This window comes from Sebastes umbrosus, chromosome 10, assembly GCF_015220745.1.
Source record: "Sebastes umbrosus isolate fSebUmb1 chromosome 10, fSebUmb1.pri, whole genome shotgun sequence".
In the NCBI taxonomy this organism is placed as follows: domain Eukaryota; kingdom Metazoa; phylum Chordata; class Actinopteri; order Perciformes; family Sebastidae; genus Sebastes; species Sebastes umbrosus.
In genome coordinates, this window is record NC_051278.1 from 10,598,123 (window position 1) to 10,614,268 (window position 16,146).

General features: G+C 38.7%; 2 protein-coding genes across 2 annotated transcripts in view; one reads left to right on the forward strand and one right to left on the reverse strand.

Annotated features, from left to right (window-relative positions):
• Nucleotides 1-2,149, reverse strand: part of LOC119495900 (serine/threonine-protein kinase 32C-like) — an 82,524-nt gene extending 80,375 nt beyond the window's left edge. The window contains exon 1 of the mRNA XM_037782812.1: nt 1,680-2,149. Within this exon, the coding sequence (XP_037638740.1) occupies nt 1,680-1,761 (82 nt within the window). The 5' untranslated portion in view covers nt 1,762-2,149. The remainder of the gene's footprint in view (nt 1-1,679) is intronic.
• A 2,588-nt stretch (nt 2,150-4,737) lies between these two features.
• LOC119495820 (leucine-rich repeat-containing protein 27-like) lies at nt 4,738-16,146 on the forward strand. The gene is made up of 11 exons (XM_037782648.1): nt 4,738-4,896; nt 6,961-7,251; nt 8,526-8,656; nt 8,945-9,003; nt 9,920-10,072; nt 10,860-11,049; nt 12,631-12,771; nt 13,054-13,165; nt 13,758-13,831; nt 15,689-15,809; nt 15,904-16,146. The coding sequence occupies exons 2-11, from the start codon at nt 6,997-6,999 to the stop codon at nt 16,015-16,017; spliced, it is 1,350 nt and encodes a 449-aa protein (XP_037638576.1). The 5' UTR covers nt 4,738-4,896; nt 6,961-6,996; the 3' UTR covers nt 16,018-16,146.

A 16,146-nucleotide genomic window follows, 5' to 3' on the forward strand; every position in this document is an offset into this window, starting at 1 on the left:
TGTGGGAGTTATTGTGTGTGATGAAAATACTAATTTGAGGTTACTTAGCATCTTTTGTTATCGCCTCTGGATAAAAGCACTGTCAAGAGAGTGTAGCTTGTCTATTAAGTTGGACTTCCTCCAACATTTCCAAAAACACAAAAAACAGCTTTTTGTTAGATAAATGTAGGCAACAGGCTACTCTTCTTCGTCTCTTTTTTTTTATGATAAACTCCAGCAGGAGTTCTTCTAGGAACATTTAAAAGTAGAAACTTTGACAACTTAGCACAACACAATAATTATCTCATTAATCTCATTTTATCTGCACATAGGCTAATTTGAAGTGGAAACTTTGTATGCTGTCAGTGTGCAGTTATGTGGGCGTTATTGTGTGTGATGAAAATACTAATTTGAGGTTACTTAGCATCTTTTGTCAACGCCTCTGGAAAAAAGCACTGTCAGAGAGTGTAGCTCAGTCCATAGGGACTTGGGCTTGGGAACCGGAGGATTGCCGGTTCAAGTCCCCGCATGGACCAAGTACTGAGTGAGAATTGGTCGCTGGAGAGATGCCAGTTTGCCTCTTTGGCACTGCCGAGGTGCCCTTGAGCAAGGCACCAAACCCCCAACCCTCGCTCTGACATCTCTCTCATTAACGCATGTATATAGGTCCTGTTTGTGTGTGTGTGTCCTGTATATAACAGAGTGAAAAACTTTAATTTCCCCTCAGCGATTAATAAAGTGCCTTTCTTCTTCTTCTGTAGCTGTCTGTTAAATTGGAGTTCCTCCAACATTTCCAAAAACAGCCTTTTGTTAAATAAATGTAGGCAACAGGCTACTTCTTTGTCTTTTTTTGTTTTAGGATAAACTCTAGCAGGAGTTCTTCTTCTACGAACATTTAAAAGTAGAAACTTTGACACAATAAAACAAGCTAGTGCCTGCTTGAAAGATTAAATAAGGACACTATACATCACATAACACAGTTGCAACTCTTACTTCTAAAGTTGTGTTATTTTAAAGGGTTTTTTTTGGCTTTACTTTTCCACACAATAACGCCCACATAAGGTAACACTGACAGCATACAGAGTTTCCACTTCAAATTAGTCTATATGCAGATAAAATGAGAGGCATTACCACTCAGTCACAGGAGGAATATCTGCTGCTGGGAAAATACTCATTTGAGGTTACTTAGCATCTTTTTGTTATCACCTCTGGATAAAAGCACTGTCAGAGAGTGTAGCTTGTCTATTAAGTTGGACTTCCTCCAACATTTCCAACTCATTAATATATATATAAATTAATATATATATAGGTCCTGTTTGTGCATGTGTGTGTCCTGTATATATAACAGAGTGAAAAAAAATGTATTTCCCCTCAGGGATTAATAAAGTGGGTTTCTTCTTCTTCTTCTGTAGCTTGTCTATTAACTTGGACATTTCCAAAAACACAAAAACACCCTTTGTTAAATAAATGTAGGCAACAGGCTACTTCTTCTTCGTCTCTTTTTTTTTAGGATAAACTCCAGTCTTCTTCTACGAACATTTAAAAGTAGAAACTTTGACAACAACACAATAAAACAAGCTAGTGCTCACTTGGAAAGATTAAATAAGGACACTAAACATCACATAACACAGTTGCAACTCTTACTACTAAAGTTGTGTTATTTTTAAGTTTTTTTTAAGCTTTACTTTTCCATCACTTACCATCCTCCTTCTCGTCGAACACGGGTCTCTTAGATGAACTATTGGCTCCCATCCTCTTCTTCCACTTGCCCCAGTGAAACATTGATGCTCAGATTGCATTCCTCGCCTCTTGAGGAGAAACTACAGCGTGTTTTAACACCCCCTCCTCCTCAAAAGACAGTGATATACTAACCGTACATTTCAACCCAAAACCGAGTCCCGTTATTTCCCTTTAACGGAGATTTATTCTGTGAGCGCCACGACTTGAACTCTCTCTCTGAAACCAGAGGAGAGATGAAGTGCAACTAAGCAAGTACCGTTACCGCTGTAGAGATGTGTGTTCACAGAGAAAGACTGTTCGGTTTGATACAGTTGGACGTATATAATATAAATCTCTCGGTGCCGGTAGTGTTCAGTTGTCTTCCGTAGCCTGCCAGCCAACACGAGAGACTTGTGTGTTTTGTGTCGGAGCTGAGAGTAAAAGAGCTGCGTCGAGTTAGAAACCGTTAGGTAACCGGAAACAAGGAAGTCATGGAATGTTGCCTTCAAAATAAAAGCTTGTGAACCAATAGTAAAACGACACTGGTATCACCTGGTATCTCAGTTAGTATGGAAAAAGCAGATGAATGGCTGAGATTGATAGTAAGTGCCTGGCAACGACTTGTTGCGAAGTAAATGCAATGGAACAGGGGGAGGGAGAATGCAACATTTAATAGCTGAATGTTATCAATGTTATCAATAGCATCTTTAAATGTTTAATTACAGAAAGTGTATGAAACCCATGACCAAAATAGTCATACATTCTGTCATTGTGAACCCCACTTTGAAAACCACTGGCCTAATGCAGCCTGTAGAACATTAGGCCAACAATAATAGCTCAGTATAATTAGGTCTTCTGCATTATCTATTAATTCTAACTGCTCATTGCATCATCTTCAGTATTTATATCTTGAAGGCAACCAGATATCCAGTATCCCAGATTCAATGTTCATCCGCTTGCCAAACCTTCTGTGGCTGGACCTCAGAAATAACCACATTGCATTGCTCCCTGCCGAAATTGGCTTGCACAGGTAGGTTACTTATGCAACTGCCCTTTGAAATACATGCTGATTGATTCCAAACCCCTCGGCCACCATGGGAGTATGTTTCTTTGTCACATTTCAGAACATTTTTAGATATACATTTTTCTATTTTAGAGTTCTGTTCAGTAGCATGTGCTCTGAAAAACAACTTCCTGACTCCAAAGTTTGTCTGTTGCCTTAAGAATAAAAACTTAAATATTACAGACGTTAAGTCATTGATGCAATGTGACTATATAGGCCAGGGGTCAGCAACCTTTACTATCAAAAGAGCCATATTAGGCAAAAAAAACAAAACAACAAAAAAAAATCCGTCTGGAGCCACGAAACATTTGACACTGCAAATTTCCCCACTGCGGGACTCATAAAGGAATATCTTATCTTATCTTATCTTATCTTATATAGAGCACGTAGATAAAAGCCTTTAGTGGGAAAAGAAAAATATTTATATATTTAAAAAAGCATTCAAGTGTCGTTTCATCTGCCTTCCTTTACTTTTACAGTCAACGGTCGCCAAGGAGATATTTATTGTGAAAGTTATAACCGGAAGCGACCCACTAGCATCCTGACTAGCTTGACACATGTGAGAGTAGTGTGACAGTTGCTGGCCAGTGACTGTAGTCGACGTAGCCCTGTATCACAGACTGTCATGCATATCAACACATAAGGACCAGCCTCTGTAGGTGAAGCCAGGATAGCTCTCAGTATACAAACCAGAGGAGGAGAGGCTTCCATCTCCATCCATCGCTTGTTACCAGCAGCAGACTGGTACTCTCCTCCTCCTCCAGCACAAATGAACCTCAGTGACATCTTCCACAATCTCATTAGGAGATGGATGGGTGCTTTCGGATCACTGAGGGAGGGAAAGGGGATTTTAAACACGCTGTATTCAATATGCACTCTAGGTTTATTTGCTCTGTTGCACTGCACATTATAAAGTACATCTCTACAAAGTTTTTTTTTATTAATTGTCAATAATCAATAGAACAGTAACTCTATACAGGGAAAGTTGATTTTTGTTTTTCTGAACAACACTCAAACCGCGACACAACACATCAATCAATCATACCTAGCAACAACATACACACAAACAGCCAAGGCTGGCCACAAAAGACCTAACTGATTCTCAATCATGGATACATACAATTCAAATTGTAGAGAATACAACACAGGGAGAGTATCCGCAAGTAAGTCATGAAATAATAAGAGAAGAAGAGAAAAAAAAATATGTTATATATATATATATATATATACATTTAATTACATTTAAATTGATTGATTTATTCATTATTATAATTATTATTTGTATTATTATTATTATTATTATTATTATTATTATTATTAATAATAATAATAATTTATTTATTTATTCTATTTTTATATATATATATATATGTATGTATTTGTATGTATGTGTGTGTATGTGTATGTGTGTATATGTATGTATGTGTGTGTATGTAGGTGTGTATGTGTGTGTATATGTATGTAAGATAAGATAAGATAAGATAAGATGAACCTTTATTAATTAAATTCAGGTGTCAAGCAGCAACCTCAGCAAACAGAGTGAAACACAGGAGAGGTAAAGGTATACAAAAATTATAAAAACAATAATAGAGATATAAAAGACACAGAGTGAATGGGTGAACATAGTGTGTACAGTCCGTCAATAAATAAATGTAGTATGTGCAATAAATAAGTTGAATACGTACATATGTGCAGTCTATAGAGTTGTATGTATAATATATGCTAATAAATTGTATATATAACAATAATAAGTTGTATATATAATATATGCTAATAATTATATAAATGTAAAGAACAACCAAAACAAAAACATGAAATAGAGAAGTAAATAAAAGGCAGAGTGTTATGTGTTGTTGTGGTTGTCTCTTAGGCTGTGACATTTTAAAACAATCTCAGGTTGGTGATACATTATGGATGCAGTTCGCCTTTTGTTTGGACGTAGACAGCTGCCGTAGTTTGTGTTGACCTCGCTGCCATGGTTACGAAGTGCGAACTCCTGAAGTGATGAAGAGGTGTCTAAAAGTTAGCATGACATTTTCTCCTCTACAGTAACTCATGTTTGTTCGTTTTATAAAGTGTTTATTATTTTAAGAAGACACGGAGTCGCTTCCACAGGGGCTACGAGTACGTTTAAGGTACAGTACAGTTTGCTAATGTTAATAACTAATGTTATAGTGCAGCAGCAGTGAATGAATGCCAGTTAGCTAGCTAGATAACTCAGCTAACTAACACATGTTTTCCTCACTAACATGCTGTTTAATACGCTAAAACAGTGTGTGAGATAGTTTAGTATGTCTGAAACCTTAGTAGGAATCCATAGTACGTGAATTACATACTATTTAAGGTGATATTACAGGATGCAACGCTGGACACTATAGACCTATATCCTCTTGGGAACTGAGGAAAAAAAAGTGTCTTCCAATTTAATTTTTTTTGTGATTTAATCCTTAATATTTAGGGTTTAAAGAAAATCTTACAATTTAGACTTTTTCAATTTTATTTACATTTTTAATTTTACAGCATGTGTCCTCTGTAGTGGACCACAGGCCCATTGTAATGTTAAAAGACAGCTTATATAACAGATTATAAAATAAGATAAGATAAAATAAGATAAGATGAACCTTTATTAATCCCCGGAGGGAAATTCAGGTGTCAAGCAGCAACATCAGCAAACAGAGTGAAACACAGGAGAGGTAAAGGTATACAAAAATTATAAAAACAATAATAGAGATATAAAAGACACAGAGTGAATGGGTGAACATAGTGTGTACAGTCCGTCAGTAAATAAATGTAATATGTGCATATGGCTGTAGAGTGATATTAAACCAAAAATACATTCAACTTGATTGAAAAACTAAAAAATATATCATTCTGGATTCATGGTCACACAACCTATAAATTATATTTACAGTAAATGGGTAATTCCATGTAATGTAACACCCATAATGCACACATATTGCTATGTATCACTGACGTGTATCAGTGATAATTGAGGTTTGAAGATTTCCCAAGTAGAAATACAATTTACCTCAAGAATGCAAAGTTTGCGCTTATGATTATTGGAAAACAGGAGCCCATAACACTGGAATTGTCCCAATGATGCCCAGGATGTCCTCTTTAAAATACACCAGGGGTTGATAGAGTAGCTCAAAAGAGTAAAAGGGGATGCATGTGGACAAAATGTCCACTACAGAGGATACAAGTCAATGGGCTGGGTCTCAGGAAGATATGCTGGACACTAGGGCGGCATACATATCCCAAAGAGCAATGCGGTAGTGACAACAACGTTCATAACAGACTTTGACAGACAGCTCTGTAACATCAATAACGCTTCGATTTAAATGTAAGTAAGATTTCACTTTACTAATAAATATTTTAAAGGTCCCATATTGTAAAAAAGTGAGATTTTCATGTCTTTTATATTATAAAGCAGGCTTAAGTCCTGTATACATACTGTTAAACTGTCAAAACGCTCAATAACACAGAGAAATACACACAGCCCGTATTCAGAAACTGTGCTCGTGAAACAAGCCGTTTGGATTTTTTGTCCATTTGTGATGTCCCAAATATACAATATATATATAGATCATTACACAGTTTTAAACGTAAACATTCTAAATGTGTCCCAGTTTATTTCCTGTTGCAGTGTATGTGTATGTCATCAGCTGACAGGAAGTAAACATGGACCCAAACTGTTGCCTAGCAACGCAATTCTGTTGCAATTCCGTTGAAATGAGCTAAAACGGAGCGTTTCAGACAGAGGGTAAATACAGGTATATTCAGACAGACCGTATGAGGAAAATAAAGTTTTTTTTTTAACATTACAGTATGTAAACATGTTCTAGTAGAAACACAAAATACAAGTATGAACCTGAAAATGAGCACGATATGGGACCTTTAAATTAATTCAGACTTTGTTCACATGAGGTTGGCATGGGTTACCATGGTTATACGTCTCTAACCGGAGAGGAGGCTCTCAGGAAGTGACGTAAATTACTACTCGGTGCATCCGAAAAGATACATACTACTATTTATTCACACAAAAGTATGTAAACCGATAGTACACATATTGAGTATGTACTGCATAGTATTTCAGACAAAGACCTGGCTTGTAGGCAAGTAAAAATATCACATAAAAGTATTCTGTATTCAATCGAAACCACTGAATGTGATACTTATATGAACTTTCTCATTTTCAGACACAGGTCGAACAATGCAGAAAAATACCTTGAACAATGAACACTAAACAGCTCAGCATCACTTCTACAATGTCTTCCCCAGAGGAGCTGCAGCAGGAGGAGGTTTCCGACCTGCAGCTCAGTTTTGTCTTTGGGAACACTAGTGTTTTCAAACCACAGACCCCCCACATTCAGCCTGAGGAGGCTGAGCCACAGGAGCTCCCTGAATATTATTCAGCAGAGACATTATGTCTGAGGAGAACTCAACTGAAATATGTTGACGAAAGTATTTTGAAAAATAGCTCACTAAAGGTCAGTATGGACTTCACACTACTCATCTGCATACGTTGCAGTGGTTTTCATGCAAGAAATCAGTAGCCTTAACGCAGTGGTTCCAAAACCGTTTTAACATCAAGGACCCCTAAACTGACACAAATTAGACCAGAGACCCCCATCTGATTGGATTTTTGCTTTTAAAGGTCTTATTGATAACATTTTTATGTAGACGAATATTTTTCTTTAAATTAATAAATCCAAAGAGCCGTTAGAAAGGTGCCAAATAAAAGTATGGCTTTCCTGAAAAAAAAAAAATGATTGTGAATTAATTATTTAAAAATGTTTGGCGAGTCCAAAATGAATGTTTTGTTTTGGTGCCTTCAAATGGGGTTGTGTTCACCATGTGCACGAGAAGAGCCCATATGAACGCTCCCCTCTTGTGGTATTCACGACCTCGTAAGTGGAACATGTCTGAAAGCTCAGAGTTCACGAGTTGTGACGTGTTTGTTGACGTTGTAAGAAATGGCGGAGGCCATGGAAGCTCATTTTTCAGTACATAATAAGTGAATATATTGTAATTTTAATTATATATTGTTTTTCTTTGTAATTTTATAATATGTATGAGGAAAATGTTGATATTCCCAACAGCCTCATCTTTTTCCTCTGTTATTAAGCCTTTGCATTTACTGCATTATGTTGCCCACTTGCTAGCTTGCGAAATTTTTAGCCTCTGTGGCTTCTAGACACCGACAGTAACGCTAATATTGCCGTTGCTTAGCAGCGGTGTTCTCACGACTTAACCACTTGAACGCCAAGCATATCGTGTACATGACTTCCCATGTTGTAAACATGAGCTCACGAGTTTCATTTGAAGGCACCATTTATCTCTGTGGAAGACATCTGACATTTGATTCCCATATCTAACAAGGGTTGTGAACCAATAGTAAAACGACACTGGTATCACCTGGTATCTCAGGGTCGTCATTTAGTGTGGAAAAAACAGATGAATGGCTGAGATTGATAGTAAGTGCCTGGTAACGACTTGTTGTGAAGTAAATGCAATGGAACGGGGGAGGGAGAATGCGACATTTAGTAGCTGAATGTTATCAATAGCATCTTTAAATATTTTATTACAGAAAGTGTATGAAACCCATGACCAAAATAGTCATACATTCTGTCATTGTGAACCCCACTTTGAAAACCACTGGCCTAATGCAGCCAGTAGAACATTAGGCCAACAATAATAGCTCAGTATAATTAGGTCTTCTGCATTATCTATTAATTCTAACTGCTCATTGTATCATCTTCAGTATTTATATCTTGAAGGCAACCAGATATCCAGTATCCCAGATTCAATGTTCATCCGCTTGCCAAACCTTCTGTGGCTGGACCTCAGAAATAACCAAATTGCATCGCTCCCTGCCGAAATTGGCTTGCACAGGTAGGTTACTTATGCAACTGCCCCTTTGAAATACATGCTGATTGATTCCAAACCCCTCGGCCACCATGGGAATATGTTTCTTTGTCACATTTCAGAACATTTTTAGATATTAATTTTTTCTATTTTAGAGTTCTGTTCAGTAGCATGTGCTCTGAAAAACAACTTCATGACTCCAAAGTTTGTCAAAAGGAGATTAGATTCTTTCTGACCATTTTGTACAATTTCCTTGTGTTCAGTTTAGGCATAGCCCTTGCGATCATCTAACAATCTGTGATTTTGTTCATGTAGATCTCTGAAAACAATACTTCTGGAAGGAAACCCCATCTCAGAACTTCCACTTGAGTTGGGTGTGTTCCAAACAATGTCTCTTTTCTTTGAAATAACAAGCTGTCATCTTGTTTCATCAGTTTCAATAAGCCTCACTGGCAGCAAATTTAGAGCAAGATTGCATGCAGTGATTAGTTATTAATAGAAATAATACACAATAGAGGATCACATGTGTTGCTTTCCTCTTAGCTGTTGTCACTAAAACGGTTGCTAATACACTGTTGCTTCCAAGTACAATGCATCAAAGGTACAGTGTGTAGGATTTGGCGACATCTAGTGGTGTGGTTGCAGATTGCAACCAACTGAGTACCCCTCCGCTCACTCCTCCCTTTCCAAGACTGCGGTAACGTGAGCCACAGAGTGCAAAACGATGGTAACGCCGTTCTCCTCGCTCAGAGGCCATCCGTACTATGATAACACTCCTTTAGGAGCAATGGAAGTCAGACGGTGGCTGGTGGTACCACGGTTTCTGCGGCTCACGTTACCGCAGTTTCACAAGCATGTCGAAGAACTACGGTGGCCTTCAGGTAACATAAAAACATGAATGGCTCTTTCTAGAGCCAGTGTTTGGTTTGTCCGTTCTGGGCTACTGTAGAAACATGGCGGAGCAACACGGCGGACTCCGTGAAGAGGACCCGCTCCCTATGCAGATATGAAGGGCTCATTCTAAGCTAACGAAAACACAACGATTCTTAGTTTCAGGTGATTATACGCAAATTAAAACATTGTTATGAATATTATATTACTTTTCAGCTAATAGATCCCCCTAAATGCTACACACTGTTCCTTTAACGCTGGTAATCAAGGAATATACAGTATGTTAGATTCCTTCTACTGATGTTCTCATTATAAAAATTAATCTGGATAAGAGTGTCAACTCAATGCAAAAAGTGTAACCTGTAAATATATTTCTAAAGGATTCTTTATTATCCCTAGGAAATGTGATCACCCTCAATGGCCTGAACCTGAGGAACTGCCCCATCACTTCCCCTCCACCAGACACTGTGAACCAGGGGCTCCAGAGCATCCTGCAGTACCTCAGGAGTGCTATGGCTGAGCGGCCAGTTAGCATGAGAAAGAGCCCCCCAGGTGAATCAAAGGCACCTTAACTTTGAACAATGCAGCAGCAAGGTGTTTTAGTATAGCCATCTGCTCTTTTTGTCAAAGATAGGACGGCTGGACACAAAAATAGCTCCTTGCCCTGGTACCACTTCACTGGTGTGACTTCTGTTCCCTTGAAGACGGCGCGTGCCACTCGGCTGACTCTTTTTTTCCCCCCCTCCGTTCCAGCTCTGTAATATTTTTAGCCAGATGAAAATGATCGATAACCTTGTGGGCTCTAAACTCTGTCACTAAGCACTGTCTGGTGGTAATCACTGTGAGAAGCCCAAGACAGCCCTCCACAGGAGAGGCTGCTGCTGCACAATGAGCAGAGCCAAACCCCTCAATCACACGATTTATGTCTCTGCCTACGAGGTTATTAACGAAGACAGGGCTCCAGGTCTCCAGGGGGTAATCTCCTTTCATTTAATTGGCTCAGAGTATAAGTTTAGCACATTTGAATATACAGCGATACTGCATCGTCACCAGCTTTGATAACATGGGATATTTAGTCTGATTATCCTAAATGTGGGTAAAAGTTACATTCAGCCCCTTATTTTTAAACTTAAGGGAACGTTTTACCTGCTATTATTAGTTGATTTGTTGCTGGCATATCTTTGCTGCAGTTGGAAACAAACTCTGTACTCTATCAGTAATCCTTGATTCATCCTGTGCTTCTACCAGCCAATGTAGCCGTAGCCAGCGATGGTTGTTGCCAGTATTGGCTGCCCCCACATTATACTTGTAGCTGCCATGGTTGTGGTTTCATTGGTAGAGTTGCCAGTGGTGGAGAAGCTCCAGTTGTCGGAGCTGATGGAGGAGCAGGACGAGTCGGTGGACGAGGACGAGCTGCAGAGGTTCAGGGAACTCAAAGACATGATGATCCTGCTGGACAAAGCTGAGCTGGGCTCAACAGCACAGGGCGATAGAAACCCAAAGTCACACCTTATCCCTGTCATCAAAAGGTGAGTACAAGTATTTGGCTGAAAGGAATAAGAGAGTTTTGAAGAGGAAATTGCTTTTTCTCTGTTGTAGGTTTGACATTTTGGGATATATTAGCTATTTTTCAAAGAGTTAGAAGAGATTGATACCACTTTTACATTGAATCTGAAGCTACAGCCAGGAGATTGTTAGCTTAGCTTAGCATAAAGATTAGAAACAGGAGCAACCAGCACCTCTAAAGCTCACTAATTAATTAAATATATCTTATTTGTTTAGTTCATACAAATACAAAAAAGGCAATTCTGGACCATTTCCTGGCTGGGACCAGTAACTTCCTTGAGGCTACCCTAGTTTCCTGACAAGTGGTGCTAGACAATATAGACCATTTCACAGTTGTAAAAGGTATCTTTGCAAAAGGGTTCCTAGTTGCAGTGTATAGTTGCGTCCAAAATTCCATACTAACATGCTATTTATACACTAAAACAGTATGTGAGATGTTTTAGTATGTCCAAAACCTTAGTATGATACCAATAGTACGTGAATTGCATACTACTTCCAGTGAAATATTACAGTATGCAAACACTGGACGCTATGGTGGCATAAATATCCCACAATGCAAATGCAATAGTAATGATAACATTCATAACAGACAGTGGCGGACAGCTCTGTAACGTCAATAGCGCTTAAATGTAACTGTAAGATTTCACTTTTTAATTCAGACTTTGATTCTCACAAATCATTGTTTTAGTCACATGAGGTTGGCACAGGTTACCATGGTTACACGTCTCCAACTGACAACGTATATTACAGCTCAGTGCGTCTGAAAAGATACATACTACTGTTTATTCATACAAAAGTATGTTGAACGATAGTATACATATTGTTTATGTGGTGCATATTATGCAATTTTGAACGCAGCCCATGTGAATGACATCAGCTGACAGGAAGTAAATATGGACCCAAGCTGTTGCCTAGCAATGCAATTCCGTTGAACGTCTATAACAACCTGTAAAACAACAAGTTGTCATTTTGACACTTCAGTTTTTAAACAGATTGAACAAATGAGATGTAACATGTTGATAAGTGAGCTTCAGAGGTGCTGGTAGGTGGATTTCGATACCTTTGGACATTGTTATGCTAGCTGTTTCCAGTCTTTATGCTAAACTAAGTTAACCATAGAGATATGTGAGAGGTATTGATCCTCTCATCTCTCTGCCAGAAAGCAAATAATCGTATTTCCCAAAATGTCAAACTATTCCTTTAAAAAAGAAAAAGGATCCACATATCCAGCCTGCAAATATCTGTTGGGCATAAATCGTTTTCCACCTGTTCAGATAAACTGTGCAATGAAGTCTGAAAGTGTTATTGGCTATCTGAGAGTAGGACAGAGGAGGTGGATTTGTTTTGTTTCAGTAGATAACTTTTGTGCTTAGGTTTGGACTTGTGCATGGCATGGTGCCTCGGAAAAGGATAGCAAAACCCTTCTTAATGGGATTCTCCAAGGAGGAGACCAAGTGATAAAAATCTCCCAGCATGTCTCCGCCGGGACTCAGAGCGCAGGAGAGCAATAAAAATAAAGCATTTTGTTTCAGTTTATCTGTCAGAAAAAAGGCGACTACCAAGGCCAGCGTAATTCCCGAGCTGCCCTTGTTTGACACTCGGCATCGGAAAAGGCCAGAAGAAAGGAGGCAGGCTGCAATGAAAGAGCTGAAGGAGAAACAGGCTATTCTAGAGCAGAGAAGAAAGTAAGTTCAACCATAAAATACCCATTTACTATCCTACTGCACTACATTTTGACCATTAAATTACATTAGAGGAATTGCACAGGGCAGTTAATACCAAAAATTAGACAGAATGTTGTTTCATAAATGCCCAAGAGACAGACAGTAGGGAATTCATCCTATATCCACAAAGTAAATATAGAAAGAATAAGCAATGTTTGCAGACCCCTTTGCAACCATTTTGAAACAATAGCCCCCTTGACATAGATCTATATTACAGTGCATTGTTATCCGGCTCTCCCACAGAAGCCAAGAGGCACTTCAGAAGATCACACAGGAGGAGAAGAAGAAAGTGTCTGTGCTGGAGAAGAAGAAAGTGTCTGTGCTGAAGAAGCATGCAGAACAAAGAAAACAAAAGGTATGTGTGGAATAAATCACTTGAATCTCCACCGGCCTACCACAAGGAGGCAGTAGAGCACCGCCTCTGTCACACCGGGTGGAGGACTATTACAATAAATATGATAGAACATTTTGTTAATGAGTTTCCAGGTAGCAGCACAACCAGAGTCAGTGATCCTTAATGATGGTATTTAGGATGGTGCTGTGGAAGGCAGCCACAGATGGCAGAGCTTGTGATGGAATGCGCCGCATCAGTGATCGCACAGCAGCAACATATAGCTATCAGAGCTGACGTATACACAAACTGTAGACAATGTAGATGGATGGTTTTGAGTGATTTGACTGTCAGCTGCATCGCCATGCATGCAGATGAAGTGTAGCGTATAATGATTGCATTCAAGCAGCAGCAGAGGTGTAAATGTCCTCTGGAAAACACTTTAAAAACCAACCCCGTTTGGGTAATTTGACACAATGAGGCTGTTATGTAACTGCAGCTGTAGGCTGTATTTGCAACAGCTGTATCATCCTATAGCCTATATGTACACAAGCTCTGCACTCTAGAACAAAATACTGCTGTACATGATCACAAACACCCCCTCTCTCTGTTACAGGAAGCAGAAGCAGACAGAAGTGATACTCAGAGTCAGACGTCTTGCATATCCATCACAGAGTGTGAGGAGAACAGGTAAACAGGAACTCAGGGTGAACAAAATACTTCAGACCAGAAATAGTAGTACACAAAAACCTGAAACCTGAGCCAGTATAAGAATCAGACCTGCTGCATTGGCCAGGAATGTCTTTTTTTATTGTATCAGTATGACTGGTTGCTTTCAATTTCAATTCAGTTTTTTTTTTATATATATATTTATATATATAGCGTCAAATCATAGCAGAAGTTATGTCGAGAGTCCTTTCATATAGAGCAGGTCTAGACCATACTCTATAATTTAGAGACCCAACCAGATGAGCATGCATTCTTGTGCAACAATGGCAAGGAAAAACTCCCCTTTAGCGAGTAGAAACCTTGGGCAGAATCCGGAATCTGCCTCGAGCTTTGACACTGAATGTACAATAAAACTGGGAACATCTTCCTGATATTCAGTCGAAGCTGCAGAAATCAAAATCTCAAAGTTTTAAACATGAATGCTTCTGTTTATCTCCATTACCTCTTTTGTACGATTTAAAGGCAGGGCCTTGAGAGACTAGCAAGAGTACACTAGATCTTTTAAAATGATCCAGCCGAAAAAACGAACCCAGTGTTGCCAACACTTTTCCAAGGAAAGTAGCTAACAGCACCAGCTCCAAAAGTCCCTCAATCTAGAGAGAAAGTCGCAAAGTCGGCAACACTTTTAGTTTCTGTTCTGTAATAATCTTGCACATGTGGAATTTGCACATTGGTTTACAACCTCATTTCATTTTTTTTTGAAGAAAAAGTGTAACTTGCACACTTTTCTAATATATAGTATGTCATTGCACACTTTTCTATTGTATGTCGTATGCTTGTTATTCAAAATTGTAGTAGTCTGGTATATTTATAGTGTATTCTAATATATTCTTTATATTGTGTTTACTATAGATATTATCTCTAGTGTTGATATGTATATTTATTTTATATTTACTGTTCCTGTGCATTGTCTGGATTACCTGCTACTGTAACACAAGAATTTCCCAATTTGGGATCAATAAAGTACATCTATCTATCTATCTATCTATCTATCTATCTATCTATCAATCTACACTGACAGTCCGTCCCTTCAGGCCTCCCTCCAAAGCCACTCCCCCACAAATATCATTACGAACATAAACATATCATATTGAACGTGAATGGCGAACATGGCTATTGTTAGTACTCAGCCTGTCTACCGGCCTGAACGAATCGATTGGTCGGGCTTATTACAGTCCTGCGACATCCACAGATACTGGATTTTTCTTTTTTTTTGTCAAAGCATTTGATTTATTGATTGCTGTTGAGATGTAATAAGAATTTCAACAAATATAACAAAAATGCATCTAAAATCTTTACCAACCCTGCCTTTAATAAGGGAAATCGATACGGCAATATATGTTCATCTTAACAGTGTAACTGATGAAAAGACTACTGTGCATACTGTATCTGGTGTATACAACTTAAAATAGTGATGCAGAACAGCCTGAGCTGTAGGAGTACAGAGACTACAGGTCTAAAAGTATCCACCAAATGGCTTTTTACATTGTCTCCTATCATCAGCCATGCATATGCAGGTGGAGAACTAGAGACCCCTAGTGGACAAAGAGAGACCATACACCCACCACAGAGCATCAGCAGTTTCTTTTGTTCTTCTTGAGCAACATTATGCCCAAAAACAGAGGACCCAGATCAGATAGTACACCTTAGAATTTTCTTTTTTCATCCATAGAATAAATCTTAACTTAAGTGGAAAACAGTCACTCACAGTCTTGCAGTTTTAATCAGTTGTCTACCACACCTAAGGGCTACACACCGTTGGCATCTAAATATTCAGTATTTTGGTATGTAATTGATCTTTGACCTGTTTCCCTCCAGATCAGCACGTGTGATGGAGCGGCAGATCCGTGCCCGTGTTGAGACGATCCAGGATAGACGTAGGAATCCCAGGGTCAGGACCACCGAGCAGTTGGCAGCGACAGATCAAGATTTGGAGGAGGTCAGGCCTATACTTCATTATTCACACAACTCATCCATATTGAACTCATACGTTATTGATCTGACTTTGTTTTTGTTTTTTGTTTGAATGTCAGATGAGGAGGCTCCAGACTAGGCTTCTAGAGAGGAAGAGAAATCCGGGAAGAGATCTTGGAAAATGTTTCACTATCATCACCGGAGACACCTGGCCGAGTTTCACTGATGAGTAGCAGGAATTATAATATCTGTTTGAGTTTGGAGGTATTAAATTCGTACTCAAAATTCATTGTAAATACTAATACCTTTATGAATGAACTCTTATTGTACAAATAAAGATCACGGTGCTGTTACTGAGCAAG

Bases quoted from the DNA above. Each gene is read 5' to 3' on its own strand.
- LOC119495820 (XM_037782648.1), top strand. From the start codon at position 6,997: ATGAACACTAAACAGCTCAGCATCACTTCTACAATGTCTTCCCCAGAG. The intron at 7,252-8,525 runs GTCAGTATGGAC...TATCATCTTCAG, and splicing joins TGAAAAATAGCTCACTAAAG to TATTTATATCTTGAAGGCAA. The intron at 9,004-9,919 runs GTGTGTTCCAAA...TATTATCCCTAG, and splicing joins AGAACTTCCACTTGAGTTGG to GAAATGTGATCACCCTCAAT.